Source organism: Pseudopodoces humilis, chromosome 5 (genome assembly GCF_049639895.1).
Source record: "Pseudopodoces humilis isolate 2021_Gansu_Grassland_sample_001 chromosome 5, ASM4963989v1, whole genome shotgun sequence".
Lineage (NCBI taxonomy): Eukaryota > Metazoa > Chordata > Aves > Passeriformes > Paridae > Pseudopodoces > Pseudopodoces humilis.
Window position 1 is genome coordinate 31,844,135 of NC_142204.1, and position 18,331 is coordinate 31,862,465.

The following is an 18,331-nucleotide window of genomic DNA, read 5'->3' on the forward strand; positions in this document are numbered from 1 at the left end:
ATATATATATCTGCATTATAATATACATTTGAAGAACAAATAAGACACTGAAGAATTATTTTCATAATTTAACCAGCTGTAGTCTAAACAGGATATTGTTTTTCAGTAATCCATCTACAATTTTTCATGTACTTTTCAAATTATATTACTGCTAGAAGTAAGTACCTTGATTTGCAATATTTCAGAATTGCTGTTGAAGTTAGTTTTAAAAATCATCAGGTCTTTCATTATAATAAATGAAAATTTGTTGCTGTTTTAGTCAAAAGGAAAGCTGGCAAAAAGAATCAGAAAATATTAAAGAGGAAATGAAAAAACTAGAAGAGCAAAAAGAACAGGATGCCACAAAAATAAAGGCATATTCTGTAAGTAATTTTGTTACTTTCATTTTTGAAAAAGATTTTAGGACATAGAACAGAGGTTTTAATACATTACTCTAGTTTGTTGGATAGGGATAATGTGTACACACACGTCTTGTGCATGCCATGGTGCTGTGTATGCATGGGGGTGCTCCAACACTGTGTGTGCCTGTTGGCCTTCCTGCAGTCTGCTAGTCCATGCATTGGGGAGAAACCACCTCAGGAGGTCACATCACACACCTGAGGTGTGGGTCACTAGTTGTTGCACTTAGTACCTCCAGACCATTATCTTGAGTGCTGAGGTGTAGTGTCCAGCAGGGAAGAATCGCTCACAGATGCACAGAGGATGCAGGGACAGTGGAGAAGCTTCTGAAGCTGAACTAGGTTATGAGTGCTGCATTATGACCCTTTCTGCCCCTGCTGTTAGAAGTTTTTTATGCTTTTTTTTTATGCCAGTTTTCAAGCTGACAACTTCTTTATTTGAAGTCTCTAATTTTATGTTTACTATTCAGTCTGGTTAATGGTGATCTTTCTCTTTAAGATTATCAGTTTCAAGCAAATGCCTTCTAAGTCAGTCTTTGGTATTCTGTTCACACACACTATTTACACTCACACTGCTCTCTGGACAGCAGTTGTTACCCAGGCTGTCTGACTGGGAGGGGGTGCATGCAAACAAGCCCTTGGAAAATACATTAAAAAACCCTAAGAATTAAGGTTATTACTTTCAGTTGCATCTTATTATATATAACTGCTAATGTATATGAATCAGGGTTTCAGAAAAACAGGAAACAGAATTCATCTTTCTAGTTTGATTTACTTCCACCAAGTTTGAATTCAATATTGCATTAAGAAAACTGAAAAGTGTTGGTAGTATTTAGAAGTTCCTGGAATTGATGCAGGTGTCTAATCACAGACATAGTGCAATTTTAAATGGCTCTGGTTGTCTTTGGGCAGCAGACTTTGCAAAATCTAACCAAAGGCATGGCAGCCACGTGTCCTTTTAGAGAAGCAGACACAGGGCAAGGATAGCACAGGGTGTTGAAAGTAACTAGATGTTTAGACAGCTGAGTTCTAGCAGCTCCAATTTCTACTACCTGTTTCCTTGGCAAGCTCGTGTGTGTGATGGCAAAGCTAAAGCTCACATGACTTCTGTGACCTGAGTTGCCGTAGTTTGCTCTCCCCACCACTGCCCCTCCTGGGATTTAAACATACATGCAAACCTGAGTGTGCACACATCCACATAAATGCTACTATAGAAGAGATCCTGTGCTTACTTTACAAGTAGGGGTTTGGTCTTCAAAGTAGGATGTTATTAGAGTTTGTTTGGACTTCTATTTTGTTTAGAAAATTGTTCCAGTGCACGTTTTTATTCTAGTATAAATGGGAAGACTGATGACAGTGAGTGCAGAGAACCATTCTTGTTCTAAATTTTGGAAGTGTCAGCATTAATTAAAATTCCAGTTAGTCGGTCAAATGTACTTAGCTCCTGGTTTTGAAGATCGATCTTTTTCTTAGAATATGTTATGTTTGAGCATATGTTGAGTGTGTGTTTATATTTTATTAGCAAAAAGAAATTATTTCAGACAAATTAATGGAATTTTTCCACCTACATTAAAAAAATATACAAGAAATCTTGTGTATGTAGTTGTGCTTTACCATATTTTTGTACAAGGATCTTGTTAAAAAAATGTTTTACAGAATTTACTCGATGCACTTCAGATGGATCCTGATGAAACAAAGAAAGTACTTGCAGAAAATAATAGAAAAATAACTGTTTTACGAGTTAATGAAAAATCACTAACAAGGCAGTGCACCACTTTACTTGAAATGGAACGGCACCTCAGAAAAGAAAACGAGAAACTAAAGGGTGAAATAACACATATGGAGACTGCAGTTACAGGGAAGATTGGAAACTTGCAACGATTCAAGGTAAAGTTTAAAGTAGTAATAGCACACATTTTTATTTTTGCAGTTTGGAAAGAAACACCCTTTGTTTTTAAATGGAGTTATTACTAGTTTCTTGAATGCATTTCCCAAAAGCTTGCTAACTGCTGTTATAAATCTTGTAGAAATAGTTCCTGTATTTATATAAGTACTGTGACCTGGACAAGCTGGAGAAATGGGTCTGTGGGAATCTCATGGGGTTACACAAAACCAAGTGCAAGGTGCTGCACCTGGCTCAGGGCAGTCCCTGGTACCAGTCCAGGCTGGGGGATGAACAGATGGAGAGCAGCCCTGGGAGAAGGACTTGGGGTGCAGGTGGGTGAGAGGCTGGACATGAGCCAGCCATGGGCACTCCCAGCCCAGAACACCAAACGTGTCCTGGGCTGCATCCAAAGCACTGTGACTGCTATGAGGAAAGGCTGAGAGAACTGCGGTCACTCAGACTGGAAATGAGAAAACATGTGGTGTGGGGTGACCTAAATCTGCCCTTCCAGTATCTGGAGGGAGCCTACAAGCAATAGAGACACGACAAGAGTATGTGGTGACAGGACAAAGGGGGACTGGTTTCAAACAAAAAAAGAGTAGATTTTTAGACTAGATATTAGGAAGAAAATCTTAGCTATGAGGGTGGTGAGGCACTGGCAGATGTTTCCCAGAGAAACTGGATGCCCTATTCCTGGAAGCATTCAAGGCCAGGTTGGATGGGGGTCTGAGCAACCTGGTCAAGTGAAAGGTGTTCCTGCCCATGGCAGTGGTTTGGAACTAGATGATCTTCAAGGTGCCCTTCCAACCCAATCCATTCTATGATTCTACGATCATCATAAGAAACCAAATCTTACCTTTTGGTTTTGCAGGTTGCTAGGGCCTGCATCAATTTTATATGTTTTGACAGTGCCTTGAGAGGCAACTATTGATAAAATTACCCAGAGAGTTGTAATATCAGAGTTTGGTCAATGTTTATGGCAGGTGATTTTCAAAGATGAACAGTAATTTAGAAAAATAAACTAATATCTAAAGCAGTATATTAAGTATTCTTTTTATGTGGAGTAATTTTATATTTAAATTTCTAGCTGACTTTAGTAACCTATTGTGCTGATTATTTTCATAGGAAATGGCTTGCTTTAAGATTGCAGCTCTGCAAAAAGTGCTGGACAGTAGTGTGCCATTGTCTGAGCTAGAAGTGGCCAATAAGCAGTACAATGCATTAACTGCTAAATACAGAGAGATGTTACAAAAAGATAATTTGCTTGTGCAAAGGACAACAAACATGGAACACATGGAGGTAATGTCTGTGTTACATTTTAACCCTAAGGGAAAAAATGGGCAGACAGAAAACCATTTCATATCGGTTCTCTGGTTTTTTGTTTATTTGTTCTTTAAATTAAGCTTTGGATATGTTCTCTCAGAGATTAGTTTTAGTTCTTTGATTACTAAAACAAGGCTGGCAGAAGGAGTATTTGCTATCATCCTCAGTTTTGGAGGTCATAAGGAAAGTAGAATGAATGTAAACACTTTCAAAGCTTTCTTTCAAAGTATGTGCTCTTACTAATTCCTAGCTTTCACAGGAATGAAATGTTTCGAAAAGAGTAAAGCTTTGGAATTTTACTTCCATAAAAGAAGCCAAAGATTGTTGATAATGTGCTTGCAAAATATTGTAGGCACTGCAAATATTTAACTCTTCCTGTGAACTTTTATTCTGAAGTAAAAGGGAGTTTCTTATCAAGAACTGTGAAGTTAGCTTCAAAGGTATGTTACTACCTCCCACTTTTCATGGGGGGTAAAGAATGAAGGACTCCTATGTCTATTGTATGGAATTTTGAGCATATGAAAACTTGCATTGCCTGTTTCAGCAACTTCATAGAGCTAGAGAATAATTTATCAACTTAAAACATGTCCAGAAAACTAAAAATTGAAAATAATATGAAGTATTCAATTTGTTTTTTGTTTAATGTGTAAATTTGTGTTTCTGTTTGGAGGAATGAAGGAACATTTACAAAAGTAATATTTGGTATCATACTGAACGCCTAAAAGAACTAAAAGAAATGTCTGATCTGTCTCAAATAGGTACTTATGTGCAAAATGAAGTATTCTTTGTGGGATGAAGTAATCCTCCAGAAGTATTTCTTTCCACTGTCAATGAGGTGCTTAGTATGACAAACAAGTATTTTCTCATCTAATTCTAGACGTTGTCTGAATCACAGTCACTGGTAATAAATATTCACAGCATTACTAGCTGTGACAGTAAGATACAGTGGATAAAGACTGACATTTTTACACTTATAAAACATATGCACTTTACAAACATGTACTCTTCTGTTGCCATATATGTAGGTTATGGGTCACACACAGGTAAAGTCTGTTAATCTGAAAGATTTTGTAGATACTAAACATGAATTCTGCTACAATTAAATAGTTTGCTGTTACATTGCAACTTTTCTGTCATATAGCGTGAGAATGAGTCCTTGAAAGCACAGATAAATTCATTGAATAAGGAACTGGAGATCACAAAAGAAAAACTTCACACTGTAGAAGAAGCTTGGGAACAGATGACTAAACTGGGCAAGTATGAAAGTTATATTGCAACATTAAACACCAAATGGTATATCCTGTATAAAAGCAATACTGTAAAATATTTTAAAATTGATGTGTCTGAAAATAAAATTTAAAAAACCAAATAACCATATCTATTTAATGTCTTTCAGTAATGATCTGCATTTTTGTGTTGAATTTTTTTGTTTGTATGTTTTATTTGACTAAAACCAAATTTGGTATTTTTCTCTTGAAACTCCTCTGCTTTGACTTTGTTGGGTTACTGGGTCAAGGGTTTAAAAGCTTTAATGCAACATCAGCTGAATTTTTTTTTTCTTACTATGTTCTAACTTGACTGTCAGTAATAATGTTTCAGAGGTTGTCAAGAGTGTGATTTCTTTTTTGCTGGTTTCATGCCTTGTAACAAAGTATTCTTTCCTAACAGCTGGGGTTTCTTTGTATAGATTTCATTCCCATTATTTGGGAAAAGCACATTTATCCAATTTCTTTTACAGATTTTAAATTAAATTTCCTTTAGATTTGCCAGCTATATTAAGCATAAGGTGACAAGCTACATTGAAAGTAGTTTTCAGTCTCAATAACCATGGTTGCAGCTATATGCATTCATAATTGATAGCAGTATTTTATTCAAATTACATAATTTTCATACATGTAGTAAGGCAAGATAACCATACCTCCAGCTTAAAAAAAATAGCACAGATTTTGTGATAAAATTTACTTGACACAGATAAAGCAGAACTCATGTTCAGTTTCATGGTGGAAATAATTTTCGTAGTTATATCAGTTTGTGTATTTCTTAATTTAGGTTTTTTTTCTTGTAGGGGATGAAAATGCCATGGACAAAGCCACAAAAGCAATAACCAACAGTGAGATTTTGTCCATTTCTAAGAAAATCACTATGTTGGAAATGAAAGAACTAAATGAAAGACAGAGAGCAGAACATTCACAACGAATGTATGAACATTTAAGGAGTACTGTAAAGCAAATAGAAGAACGTAATTTTGAATTGGAAACAAAATTTGCTGAGGTAAATCTGCTGAGATTTAACAACCTAATTAGATATATCTTAAAAACATATTTTTGAGCTTTTCAAAAATTATTTATATCAATAATACCAATTTGTGTCAACAAATAAGCTTAAGATGCAAAAAATAGTTTTGCAGCCTTTAAAAGCTGCAATTTTGCATATGCAAGACGTTGATAAAAATAGAACTCAACAATTTGTCAGAAGTTTGTTTTAGAAGTTAGTTAATAGTAAAGCACATTATAAGCATCTTGACAAATAATTTTCTAGTTTTGTCAGCAGACTGCAAGAAAACAGTCTATTCCAAACTTGTTATTTCTTTTGTCTAATCCATGTGATCTCATTTCCTTATGAATTTTTCCATTTCCAATTATTCAAAAAAAAAGGTTAGAACTTTACATCCCTTGTGCAAATGATAGTGTTGTGATTCTGTTACAGTCTGGCCATGTCCTATGCCACATATTGTCTATAGTACAGAAATAGAAGTCATGTGCCATTGAAGCTGATGAATCTTAGTATTCCTATAATTTTTAAACTTTCTAGGGTGTTTTGCCCACACTATTTGTATTTGAATTTCTTATACAAATTTATTTTTTATTAATAGGAGACTTTATTATAATTTCTACAATAAATTTATTTATAGGAATTATACAGATTTGTTCTTGTGACATTGCTGGTCTATAATTTTAGTACAAGGGCAGAAATATAATAATTGATAGGAATGCTGATAGGTTGTATTCATTTCCACTCCTTGTCCTTTGCTGGAGTGTAATCTAACTATTTTAGATTGTTCTGGTTTGACTCCCTTTTTCTTTGTCCTTTTAGTAATGTTTGTTACATTGTTTTGATTTGACTTAATCTGGGAAATGGAGTAACTGAAAGTGTATAAAGCTTTTCAGCATTAGTATTAGTATTGCTGAAGCCTTTTCTGATGGAATAGGTTCTTTTATTTCTATAAGAAATACTTTAGGTGATGCACCTTAGCATCACATTTTTCATATTCTCTTTTGTGTTTATTATTATTTTAGGTCTGATGGTCATCCTTCATTCTGAGTTTATGAACTCCTAATGCCATTCTTTCTTACTAGTACCTCTCTATCCCCTTTTTGCCCCATTTCTGTAGTTCCAGGACATACATTTTCTGTTTCATATACTCTTGTTGTCAGTACCTCCTAAACTAGTGCCAATCCTAATAATTGGGTTTTTTGTTTGACAAAGAGATAAGAAGGTTGTGTGGATGTAATTAATGAAAGTTGTAAGTGATACCAGTGTAAGAACTGATAGCTAGAAGTCTACTATACATTGTTTTAACTCATAAATCAACTTCAGCATTCTACTTTTAGTTTTCCAGATACATGAGGATACCCTGCACTTCTTTTTGTTTGTTTAGGAAATCAGTTACTTTATTAAGAAGAAGTGTTATCAGAATAATGGGCCACAAATGTATGCACTAATTAAGTCCTGGGATTTCTCTGTGTTAGGATTAAGATAGATTATCTATTTTTAATGTATTTTGGTTCGAGTTGAAATATTGGTTACTCAGTGTTTGATAATCAACTTGAAAAATCGGGCTTCTTGAAAGAATATCAATTAAGAAAGTTGTTTTAGAAAAAATAAAAGAACATTATTGTCAGTATTGGCATTTATAACCTCTATGTGTTATCAATGCCACTATAAAAGGCAGTACATAAATTTGTAAAACTGTTAATTTCCTAAAGTGTTTACAGTCTTTTTTTTAAATTTATTTTTACTTTCCATTTTAGTTTAGGAGCAAGTTATTGCAGTAACTGTTTTAAGACAATTCACTGATAAAAATTGTGTTTAGTTTAGAATTCTTTTCAGTGCCAAATTGTGTATTCATTCCTATGTGCATGGAATCCTGCAAATGAAAAGATGTTTAATCAAAGAGTAAGGGAAACTGGCTTTTGAACACCACCTCATCACTGCTGAACTGTATTTTGTAATGACTGAAAAAGAAAAGTACTTTTGGTGCTGCTATTTCATTGCAGAGTTTGAGCGGCTATGTGCTGACAATACCATTTTGTTTGTTTATTTGTGGTTTTGATTTTTTTAAGCTCACCAAAATCAATCTTGAGGCACAGAAAGTGGAACAAGATTTAAGAGATGAACTGTCAAAGAGTGTAAGTAAGGTAGTAAGTGATGCAGATAGACGACAAATTATGGACCTAGAGAAGCGTGAGATGGAGCTCAAGATTGAAGTATCAAAGTAAGTCTTTGAAGTTATAAGTTTTGAATTCTGTATATTCAGAAATGTGTGAAAATTCAGGCATACTTGTCTTACATAATACACTACTTGTGTATCACTAACATCCAATTTTCAATACCTGTTTTTTTTAGCATATATGCATGCCAAACTTGGTATTGAAAATGAAGCATTTAACTCCTGACTATAAAGAATGCAATTTGTTTCATTTTAATTTGAACAAGGAATTAAGTACTGGCCTGGATAAATAGGGTAACTGTGCAATTAGATACTTACAGTAGTATTTTTACACTAATTAGGGTTGGTTTTGTTTCTGTGCCACAACTCCCGTTCTGTGTATGAAAATCTCATAGAACTAATTGGAAAGCAGATTTTTCTTTGAAAGACTCATATCTCAAACATTAAGATACAGTAGGAGGGAGGTTTTCCATTTGCTTAGAAGAGATTAACTTTGCATAAATTGGAAAACTGAGCTTTTTAGATATGTTGATATGAACATTTGTCTTCAAGTAATTAATGTAATCCTATTATATGCCTAAACCAGCAAAATCTATAGGGATACTTGCAGTGAATTTTGGCACTGCAAATAAGTTATTAGATTTGCAGAAGCAGAGAATAGAATTGAGAATTAAACATTTTGAGCACTTAGAAAATAGTGAGTATTTATATCATGAAGTAGGAGAGAAAGAGAGGACAGAGATGCTTAGGTAAAAAAAACATGGCATTGTTTTGTGGAAGTAGGTTACTGCTAGCAAACTTCTGTATAATACATAGGAAAATGTCCTGTGATAAAGTTGAGAGGCAATACAGAAGAATTTTCTTAACCAGAATTCTAAACAGTAGAGTGTGCTGAAAAGAGTGAAGTACAAATGTTTTGATATGAGGAAACATATTAACTATCTTTGCTTAGTATCTTCAATGTAAAAAAACATAATAAGTTATTCAGTGGTTCCAAGTGACACAATACTCTTGTTTTCCCTGGAAGGTTAAGAGAACTGTCTGATGTAGCACAAAAACAAGTTGAAGTTCTGGAGGCACGCCAGCAATACAGAGATAAAGAAGTGGAATATCTTAGAATGCAAATTTTAGATTATCAGGTAAAATTCAGCCTTTATTAAAATTTCAGTTCTGATTCTTTTTTCCCTGGAATGAGAGGAAATGAAATAATTTTGCAATGAATTTGAAAATTGCAGAAGTGTTTCAGAAGAATCTTAGCAAGCTAGTCCTTGTAGTGCCCATACCTTTTCAAAATTTCTGTATATCTTCTCCACTTATTCATTTCTAGCTGTGAAGCTATTACGGGTCCTGACCTTTTTCTGTGTTGATTACGTAGTATTCATTCCTGTATCTTTAATAGCTCATGGTCAAGGAAAAACTCATGGTGAGGAAAGTCTGATCAATTTTTTTCAAGGCAAGAAATTGTAAATATTGAAGATCTGCAATAGGTTTCCTATTTTGTTTTGTTATTAGCTAAAATAATTTGGTTTCACATTATAGAGAGGTTTGAGACCTTAAATCCAACACTTGTGTCAACTTTTACATTACCATATCTTCTAAATTTACTTACACAGTTTTTCCTCAGTTTCTGGTATTTTGGAAAGAGACTATTTTGAAGATCAGTGTCTGAAAAGGTGTACTTCTAAAATGTGGCTGTAGAAACAACAGTGGAAAAATTAAAAGCCTGTTAGAGGCTGATTCTTACTCTTCTCTGTGGAATAAAATACATGCAATATATAATTAATATATATAAAATGTAGTTTGTTTATATATACGTATAAACTGTGTTAACATATTCTGCGTTAAAATGAAAAATAAATTTGTTCTATCAATTTTGTTCTTAGGCACAGTCAGATGAAAAAGCAATTATTGCAAAACTGCATCAAGATATCATAGCCCTTCAAGGTAGTGAGTCTGTTGCTGTGGGCAAATTGGAGAAGTTTAAATTGAAACTACAGAAGATGGAGATCCATAATCTACGTTTAGAGCAGAAACTTGATGAGAGAGATCAAGCCTTATATTTTGCCCGACTTGAAGGAAGAAATAGAGCCAAACATCTACAACAGACGGTTCAGTCTTTGCGGCGACAGTTTAGTGGTGCTCTGCCTTTAGCACAACAAGAAAAATTCTCTAAAACAATGATTCAGCTACAGAATGACAAACTGAAGATCTTGGAAGAAGTTCAGCATGCCCAGCAGGAGCGTCGAAATGCAGAAAACAAAGCATTAGAGCTGGAGTTGAAACTGAAAAGTTTAGAAGAATTAGTAAGTGCATTGAAGGATACAAAAGGAGCTCAAAAGGTTTGTGATTTTATAGCTTTGAATAGCTTTGCTTATCTGAACTGCATTTAAATAAAGTTTCAGCTTAGTTTGTTCTCTAAATATATGTTTTAATGTAAAACTTACTGATTTCAGAATACACTTGTAGAATGACAGCTATCATACTTTGCTTTCTGTAAAAGTCAGTGCAGTTATATATATTAATTATCTTCTTTTGTGTACAATTAAGGCACATAGGGACTAAATTCTAACTATAAATGCAATTATATTAAATTGTATTAAATTTTTAATTGAATTAAATAATTAATTAAATTAAATTAAATACAGAGTACTATTCTGAAGTTTTGTTCCATGAGTTTGCATTGAAATCCTTCCACATCCATGTCTTTTTTAAAAAAAATCCAGGGGCAGTAATTTAGACAGCATGATTAGAAATACTGCTGTGCTTATGTAATTCTGCTTAAGCGTGTTTTGCAACCGTAAGCAAAGTCACCCTGAAATCTTAAGAAGGCTTTCTCGCTTCTCTTCAAGATCACTAAGATATGATCATATCCGTTGTGACCAAAGTTGTCTGCATATAAGCAATAGCTATAATGCTTTGGGTATGTTTTAGTTTCAAGTCAGTTTTCAAATGCTTTTCTAGAGCATTTTGACATGTCTGTTATTCTTAGTACAAGGGCATTTTTTTGTATACCTACAGTTTTTAATGGTTTGGAATTCTCTTGCTCTTTTAGAAAATACAAACTAAAATTTTTGCATTTTTTTTTGTTCAGTCTAGACAGATACATAAGGTATAACTTGGATCATTTGAAAATTGTTTCCAATGCACTTTTGTCAGTGTAAGGGAAACCTGTTGCCTCTCCAGTTGGCTGCTGCACTTATCAGTCATTCTCTTGCAGTTTCATACTCTTGTCATGCTTCCTCACTGAAGAAAAGTGAAGAAGCTTAAAAAAGCAAAATATCTGTTTTCCAGTTAGAGAAGTTCCATCCTGCCTCAAAGCCAAAGAGTGAAGCTGCATCTAGTTGGTCTATGGTAAATTATAATATACTGTGTATTATTCATTGCAAGGTAATTGAATGGCACATGAAAATGGAGGAACTCCATCTGCAGGAACTTAAACTCAGTCGAGAATTAGTGAAGCAAAAGGAAGAGGTGAAGTATTTGCGTAATATCATTTCTGAATATGAATGTACAATCAGCAACCTGGAAGAAGAAATTGTACAGCAGAACAAGGTATGTATTCCTGCATGCTATTGAAAAAATATCCTGTTCCTTATTTTACTAAGTGATTTTCTAACAACTTTTTAACACAGTTGTTTATATCTTGGTTTCCTAATCCTTTTTAATAGATTGTTTGAGTGTTTTACTTTTTGGGAACTATTTTTTGAGTTAAGTTGTCTATAAAATTCCCATTGCCTTCAATAAATAAACTACTTCTATCAAACATTTATTACAGTTTCATGAAGAAAGGGAAATGGCTTGGGACCAGAGAGAAGTAGAACTGCAGCGCCAGTTAGACCAGTATGATCATCAACAAACTGAAATACTTAGCACAGCTTTAAAGGTATATACACTAAGAGTACACATATAAGCATGTTTTTAAGAGCTGTCAGATTACAGGAATATTAATCTTTCTGTACAGTTAGAAGAGGCTACAGGCTCTGTTCCAGATCCTGCTTTGCCAATCCCACAACAACTTGAGTTGGCTTTAAGAAAGATTCAGGAACATATTCGAACAATCCTGGAAACTAGGGCAACCTGCGGATCACTGGAGGAGGTAATTTAATGTATAAATTATAATTTAAAGTGACGAAGTTTGTGTTTCCATACTCTTTTACTTTTTTATTCCATGAAAAATACCCTTTTTTAAATGTCATTTGGACATATTTAACACTCAGAAAATATAATTAATATAATCAAACTATGAGTAAAATGAAATATTTTTTCCATTGGAACAAATCGTGAAGGAGAGTTTTCTAATGTTTTTATTCATCCATTTAGTAGGGTAAGATGCCTCTTGCTGTACAAAATTCAGTTGACTATACCTAGTTAAATTTAGTAAGTGCTACAAAATACTTTTATCTTGGGTTGTTAAATTGCTACTCTGCTACAGAAGATACTTTGTGGTTCTTAAATAATTTGTAAAACACCAGCTTCTTCATTTGGTAGGACAAAATGAATTGTTTAAGTGTCTTGTGCCAAGCAAATACATGAAGACACAGTTATGATATTCTGGGACATTGTCATCATTTCCATCCCATATAGACAGAACCCAGTCAAAAGTGTTTTGTGTTTATATGTACATTTAGATAAATCTTTCTGCTACATTTCTTGAAAAATAAGATCTTTTTGCAGTGTTTGAATTCTGGAAATGCAGAAATTGCCTTTTGTTGTAGAAATTAAAAGAAAAGGAGACTGCTCTGTGGAAAGCTGAACAAAATGTTATATCAAGGGACAAAGTTATAAATGAATTAAGACTTCGATTACCTGCAATATCAGGAGAGAAAATAATGGCTGACTTTAGCAAACAAGAAGATGACTCAGAGTACCATCATGCCATGAAAATTGCTCATCAAACCATTGCAAATATGCAAGCAAGATTAAATCAAAAGGAGGAAGTGTTAAGAAGATACCAACATATGCTTGCTAAAGCAAGAGAGGTAATTAAACTTCTTTTCCTGAAATTTCTTCCATTTTCAAGTTGTTTTAGTTGACTCTTTGTTTTCTCATTGCTAGTGAAATCTAAAAAGAAAGGTTTCTGATCTCACACAGAACAGAGAGAATTACATTATATGTGGAAAATTCATATAGAATTTTTTAGCTCTTTAGAATAGTGGTTTGCTTAATCAAGAGGTTATAAATATAATGTCCATCCAGGAATTAAAGTAGTGTGACATGAAGAAAATTAAAATTCTGCTGAAAAGGTCTCGGTATATTTTGTATATTTCTTTGGGATTTTCAGTATTTGCAGCAGATTGCATCTGGTAGTGAATTTGGAAAGTACAAGAAAGACATACACTTATGGATAATATTCTTAAATCATATTTTAAGCTAAAGCATTTTTAAAAGCATAAACAGTGTGTTTAAGCATACTTTATATTATTTAAGCATAGTTTGTATTGTTTTTTCTTTATATCCATAAAGTGTATTTTAAAGCATAAACATTTTGTCAAAGAGATATTTCAATACCAAACATGCATCAGTTGTAGCGTGAGCCGAAGCACATTTCCAAAGCAGATTTTCTATCATCTTTGCTTAGTGTTCTTTGGTTAACACATGTAGTATTTCTTTTGGGAGAAATCAAGGGGTTTTGTTTGGAAAAAAACCCAGAAGATACAGTTTTAAAATGAGCCTGTTGTGCTCTGTGTGCTAGCATTCCATCCATGGGATCACACTATAGTCTAAAGTACATAAATTCGAAATGTACCTGGTTATGGATATTACTGTCCATGCTGAAAGTCACAGTTGGTGAAGACCAACACCAACAGTTTTGTTCTCCAGCTTCTGTGCTGTTACACCATACTACTTGCTACATAGCTTAAAACTGCAAGAGTTGATGTTTTTTCCCCAATAGTGTGAAAAAAAAAAAGAAGAAAAACATTGATTATAGCTAGAAAAAAAAATTTTAAAAATGTACAGAATTAGAGGAAAAGCTGGGGAGTAATATTGAGCAATGAGTGAACAAGCAACTTGAAGGCACTGCCGTTTCATGACTTTCTGTGATAGTGTACATCACCAGTTTTATTTTGAACTAACAGGAACAAGAGGAAATAGCAAAGAAGCATGAGGAAGACATAAGAGTACTACACCAGAAGTTAGATTTGTACACTGACAATTCCCTTAATAAATTCAAAGAGACTGCTGTGGTGAGTCGTGTATTTGTAGAGTTAGTGAAGTTGTTCCTATATTTTTTATATTGTTGCTGGAAAGAACAGTTTTGCAGTCAAAAGGGAGTAATAACTGATGATATATATATATATCATTGATGTATAACTGTTGTATTGTTTTTGAGAGATTTCACATGAGAGGCATTAGAAGTCAAGTGTAAAAAACCAGATTTACCACATCAGTATATATGGGCATTTTGCATATCATCTGAATTCATGGAGAATTCTAGGGAAGAGAGTTATATATGGGTTATATATTGCTTTCTCTTCTTCTCATTCAGTGTATGGGTATATTAAGCTAACCCATTTCAATTCAAAATTTCTCTTTGCACTTTATGATAAGGTGAAACCGGTATTCTGCTGTATTCTGTTGATCATTAGATGCACAAAGCTCCAAAGCTCTTTTCAAAGCAGCCTGACCTGTTTCTCTGTAAACTAAAAATCACATCTCAGTAAATAAATGGTAGCTATTAATGATTGTATTTAGGAATGAGTTAAAAATGCATCAGTAATGCTTATCTTTTGCTTAAAGTTGAAAATGTTTACCGCTTGCATTTGTTGTGTTTTACAGGAGTTAGGGAAAAAGACTTCTATGTCCCTTTCCAACAGCAAATATTTTCATCACTTAGAGCAAACTGTAGCAGAACAGGATCATTCTCTTGCCTCACTTGTTGGAAAATTAAAGAAAACATCATCTGATTTGGAGAAACAAAAACAAATTACTGTATTGAAAATCAATGAATTTGAGATAATCAGAGCCCAGTAAGTTTTTAACATTAACATAATGACTATTAACGTAAGTCATAATTGAAATGGTTCAAGTCAATTATGTATTGCTGCTACAGGACTGATCTATCAAATTTAACGTGTTTTTGCTTATTTTAAGATCTAGCTGAAAAAAAATCTCAAAAGTGTTAGTACAGTTGGAAATTGTAAGTTATTTTTAATCTGTAGTCCTTCACTGGGGCTAATACTGGGGCTTGAAAAAATGCTGTTTAGTTGTTAGCTTTGTGCCTTTTAGTGAAAAAGAGCATTGTTTTTAATTTACTGTATTACTTGCTGGCTTGTGTTCAGTCATTTTTCTTTTCATGACACATCCATTTGGGTCTGCTGCTGAACAAGTTTAAACTCATGAAAGTTTAACCCGTGTTTAAAAGGAAAAAATATGATGATTTCTTAACCTGTAAGATCCAGGAATGAAATGAACAATGCTATAATGTAATTTTGCTGACTTTCATGAGTAATTTTCTTATTATATGGGGGCTGCCTTTGTTGAGTCAGTTTTTCTTTGCTGTTTCCAAATCTAAGTATCTTTTTCTCTAATAATAATAAAAATATAATATTGTGTCCTTTGTGATTTATTTAGAGTTTGCTAACTTAATTATTACACTGTACCCTATTAATGCTTATTTTTTTATTAGGCTTCAAGAAAAGCACATACTTGATGTGGAACAAATTAAAGAAGAAGCAAATGAACTGAGGAACATATTATCTCAGAAGGAGAAGGAATTAGCAAATGTTAAAGCTGAACTAGAGGTCCAAAAAGAAGCAAATAATAGAGCACCCACAGCAACACTGAAAAACCTGGTGGAACAGCTGAAGAGCCAGTTAGCCATAAAAGAGAACCAGCACAAAGTTAGTTAATAAAAATTAATCTCTATGTCACTTGAATACTAAATCTTTCCTAACGGTTAAGAATTCTTTGTATCACTGAGCAGGAGGTACAATATAACCGCGTAACATGTCAAAGTAAAAGAAAAATGCCTTTTCTTGTTGTAGTGGGTCTAGTGCTGGACAAATACCAGTGCACCTAATAGAATTATTTACTCATTTTCTGCTGTGAGATAAGGATTAGGAGGAGGAGCAAAGCAGGCTCAAACTTTAAAGGGTATAAAAACTTTATTAACATAATTAAAAAAAATAATAAGAAATCAGAATTACCCTTCAGAACACTTCTCCTCCCCCCACACTTTTTTTTCTTTCTTGCTGACAACATAAAAAGACAAAACCTGGGACTTTCAGTCAGTTTACCATCTTTAAAAATAGTTTTTCTTCGGTTCTCTTAGGGAGCAGAGTCTCTCTTGCCATGCCATGGAGACTTCTCACAAGAAACAGTTCTCTCATGGCTTCAATGTCACAGCAAATCAGCCACCCAGGAAAGGAAAATCTGTTTGCAGTGTGAAAGTCCCTCCCACAGTTTTGGTAGCTTTCCCACAACTACCACCATGGGCCATTTCAGCTTATTGGGGTGCAATCTTTAGAATGATCTGTTCTAATACAGAAACAAAAGTTCTTTTATCTCTAGGAACAGAGTTTTTCTTCTATCCCTGGGGCAAGGTACTTAATTTCTTTCTTCTTTTTCTGTTCAAGCTACTTCAGCATGGGTTCATGGCTGTGGTTAGAATACTACATCCCCCCAATGCATTCTATGAGTTACAGGGGGGAAATAAGAGTCTGATGTATCAATTATCTCTTCACCATAGCCTTACAAGAATTTCAGCCCAAAACTAGGGCATCTCCTCAATCTCTTCTCATGTAGACTTTGACTCCTTCTTCACTGACCTCAGTGTCCCATGTTGCTTTATTTGTCTTCACCCTTTCTTTTTTCCTCATTCAGGAAAGAACTGGTGTTCATAGGTTCATTTGTTCTCAATTTATATCAACTGAAACAGTTTTTACAGAGTTCTGCAGCGCTGAAAAGATTGATCTCATCCAGGCTCTGCATTGAGGATGTCGCTGGCCGTGCCTCTGTTGGTTGTGAGGCCTCTGCCGACACCATGCGAGTTGTGCCGGCTGCTGGTGCCACCCCGTGGTATTCTCTTCATGCGGGATGCCGAAAAAGAAAAGAAAAGCTGCTGCCGCTACTTTTGTCCTTCTCTCCGCAGCATGGCTGGCTAAAAGCGGCTGAGCAAAGTTCATTGCAAACAATGCCACGATAGCTGTGGCCGCGTGGCGCTGCGATTTCGGCCGAGCAGTCCCGGCCCCGTGGCCGCTCCCGGCCTCAGGGCTGCTTCCAGCACCGGCCACGAGGCCGCTCCCGGCGCCGGTCCCGGCCGCATGGTTACTCCAGGCCTTGGGATGGCCCAGCGGTGCCACCGGAAAAAAGAGATCGGTGGGCTCTGCCAAAAAAAGGCCGGGTGCCACTAGGAAGGAGCCCCAGCCGCTCCGCTGGGATGGGGCTCATGGGCCCCCCGGGCAGGGGCCAGGGCCACAGCAGAGCCCGGCTGGGGCGCGCAATCTGTGCGGGGCTGGCCTGGACAGTGCCCAGTTACCTGTTCAAAGGCCAGAAACAAGAGAGCTTTTTACAGGCTTTATTCGTTTTCAAACGCGCTATTCACAGAGGTGTGTCCAGCTTTCTTAGTGGTTTAACAATGTGTCACTATTCAGCTAATTAGCTCTGTAAAGTCCAGAGAAAGCTGGTAGCAGTCCTCTCCGAGAATCACTTCCATAACTGACAGATGTTTCTCTTTAACTAAAAACCAAGCTATGTTAAACCACGACACTTGTTTTGTAGCAGCATCTTCACTTATAAAAAAAATTGAATTAATTATTTTCAGGCTTTGAGTAAAGCACTTCTAGAACTCCGAGCAGAAATGACTGCCAATGCTGAACAGCAAATTATTTCTGCTGCATCACAAAAAGAGGCATATATGAATGTCCAAGAGATTGTTGACAGAGAAACAAAGGGGCTTACGGTGAGTACTAGGTAATGTCATTGTATTGCTTTTTTGTATTGTTGATCAACCTGATTTCAGGCCTTTGCTGACTTTTTTGTTTTCTTCTAGACACAGATAGAGGAATTGAATAATCAGATTACAAAACTTACAGATAACCTTAAAATAAGTAAAAGCAAGGAAACTTCATTGTCTAATGAAAGGGATGAGTTAAACCAAGAGCTTCAGAAGAAAGAAAAAGCATTTTCTAAAATATCGAGGGAAAAAAATGAAATAGAAAAAGAAAATGAAGAACTGAAGAACCGGATTAGGAGGCTAAGCAGTAGCATTCAGGTAGAAGCGACTTTTCAAACTATGTTTGATCTTGGTCAAGTTTCTGTATAGAGGAGCTGGTT

At 35.0% G+C, this 18,331-nt stretch overlaps 1 protein-coding gene across 3 annotated transcripts in view; it reads left to right on the plus strand.

Moving 5' to 3' along the window:
* CEP290 (centrosomal protein 290) overlaps positions 1-18,331 on the plus strand; it is a 50,232-nt gene that overhangs the window by 17,408 nt on the left and 14,493 nt on the right. For all 3 annotated transcript variants that reach the window (XM_088054832.1, XM_088054833.1, XM_014248952.2), the window contains exons 24-40: positions 260-362; positions 2,055-2,285; positions 3,409-3,582; positions 4,748-4,859; positions 5,672-5,877; positions 7,950-8,101; positions 9,084-9,195; positions 9,940-10,395; positions 11,444-11,608; positions 11,832-11,939; positions 12,018-12,152; positions 12,772-13,035; positions 14,134-14,241; positions 14,834-15,024; positions 15,684-15,897; positions 17,820-17,957; positions 18,048-18,269. In XM_088054832.1, the coding sequence (XP_087910958.1) occupies positions 260-362; positions 2,055-2,285; positions 3,409-3,582; positions 4,748-4,859; positions 5,672-5,877; positions 7,950-8,101; positions 9,084-9,195; positions 9,940-10,395; positions 11,444-11,608; positions 11,832-11,939; positions 12,018-12,152; positions 12,772-13,035; positions 14,134-14,241; positions 14,834-15,024; positions 15,684-15,897; positions 17,820-17,957; positions 18,048-18,269 (3,091 nt within the window). The remainder of the gene's footprint in view (positions 1-259; positions 363-2,054; positions 2,286-3,408; positions 3,583-4,747; positions 4,860-5,671; positions 5,878-7,949; positions 8,102-9,083; positions 9,196-9,939; positions 10,396-11,443; positions 11,609-11,831; positions 11,940-12,017; positions 12,153-12,771; positions 13,036-14,133; positions 14,242-14,833; positions 15,025-15,683; positions 15,898-17,819; positions 17,958-18,047; positions 18,270-18,331) is intronic.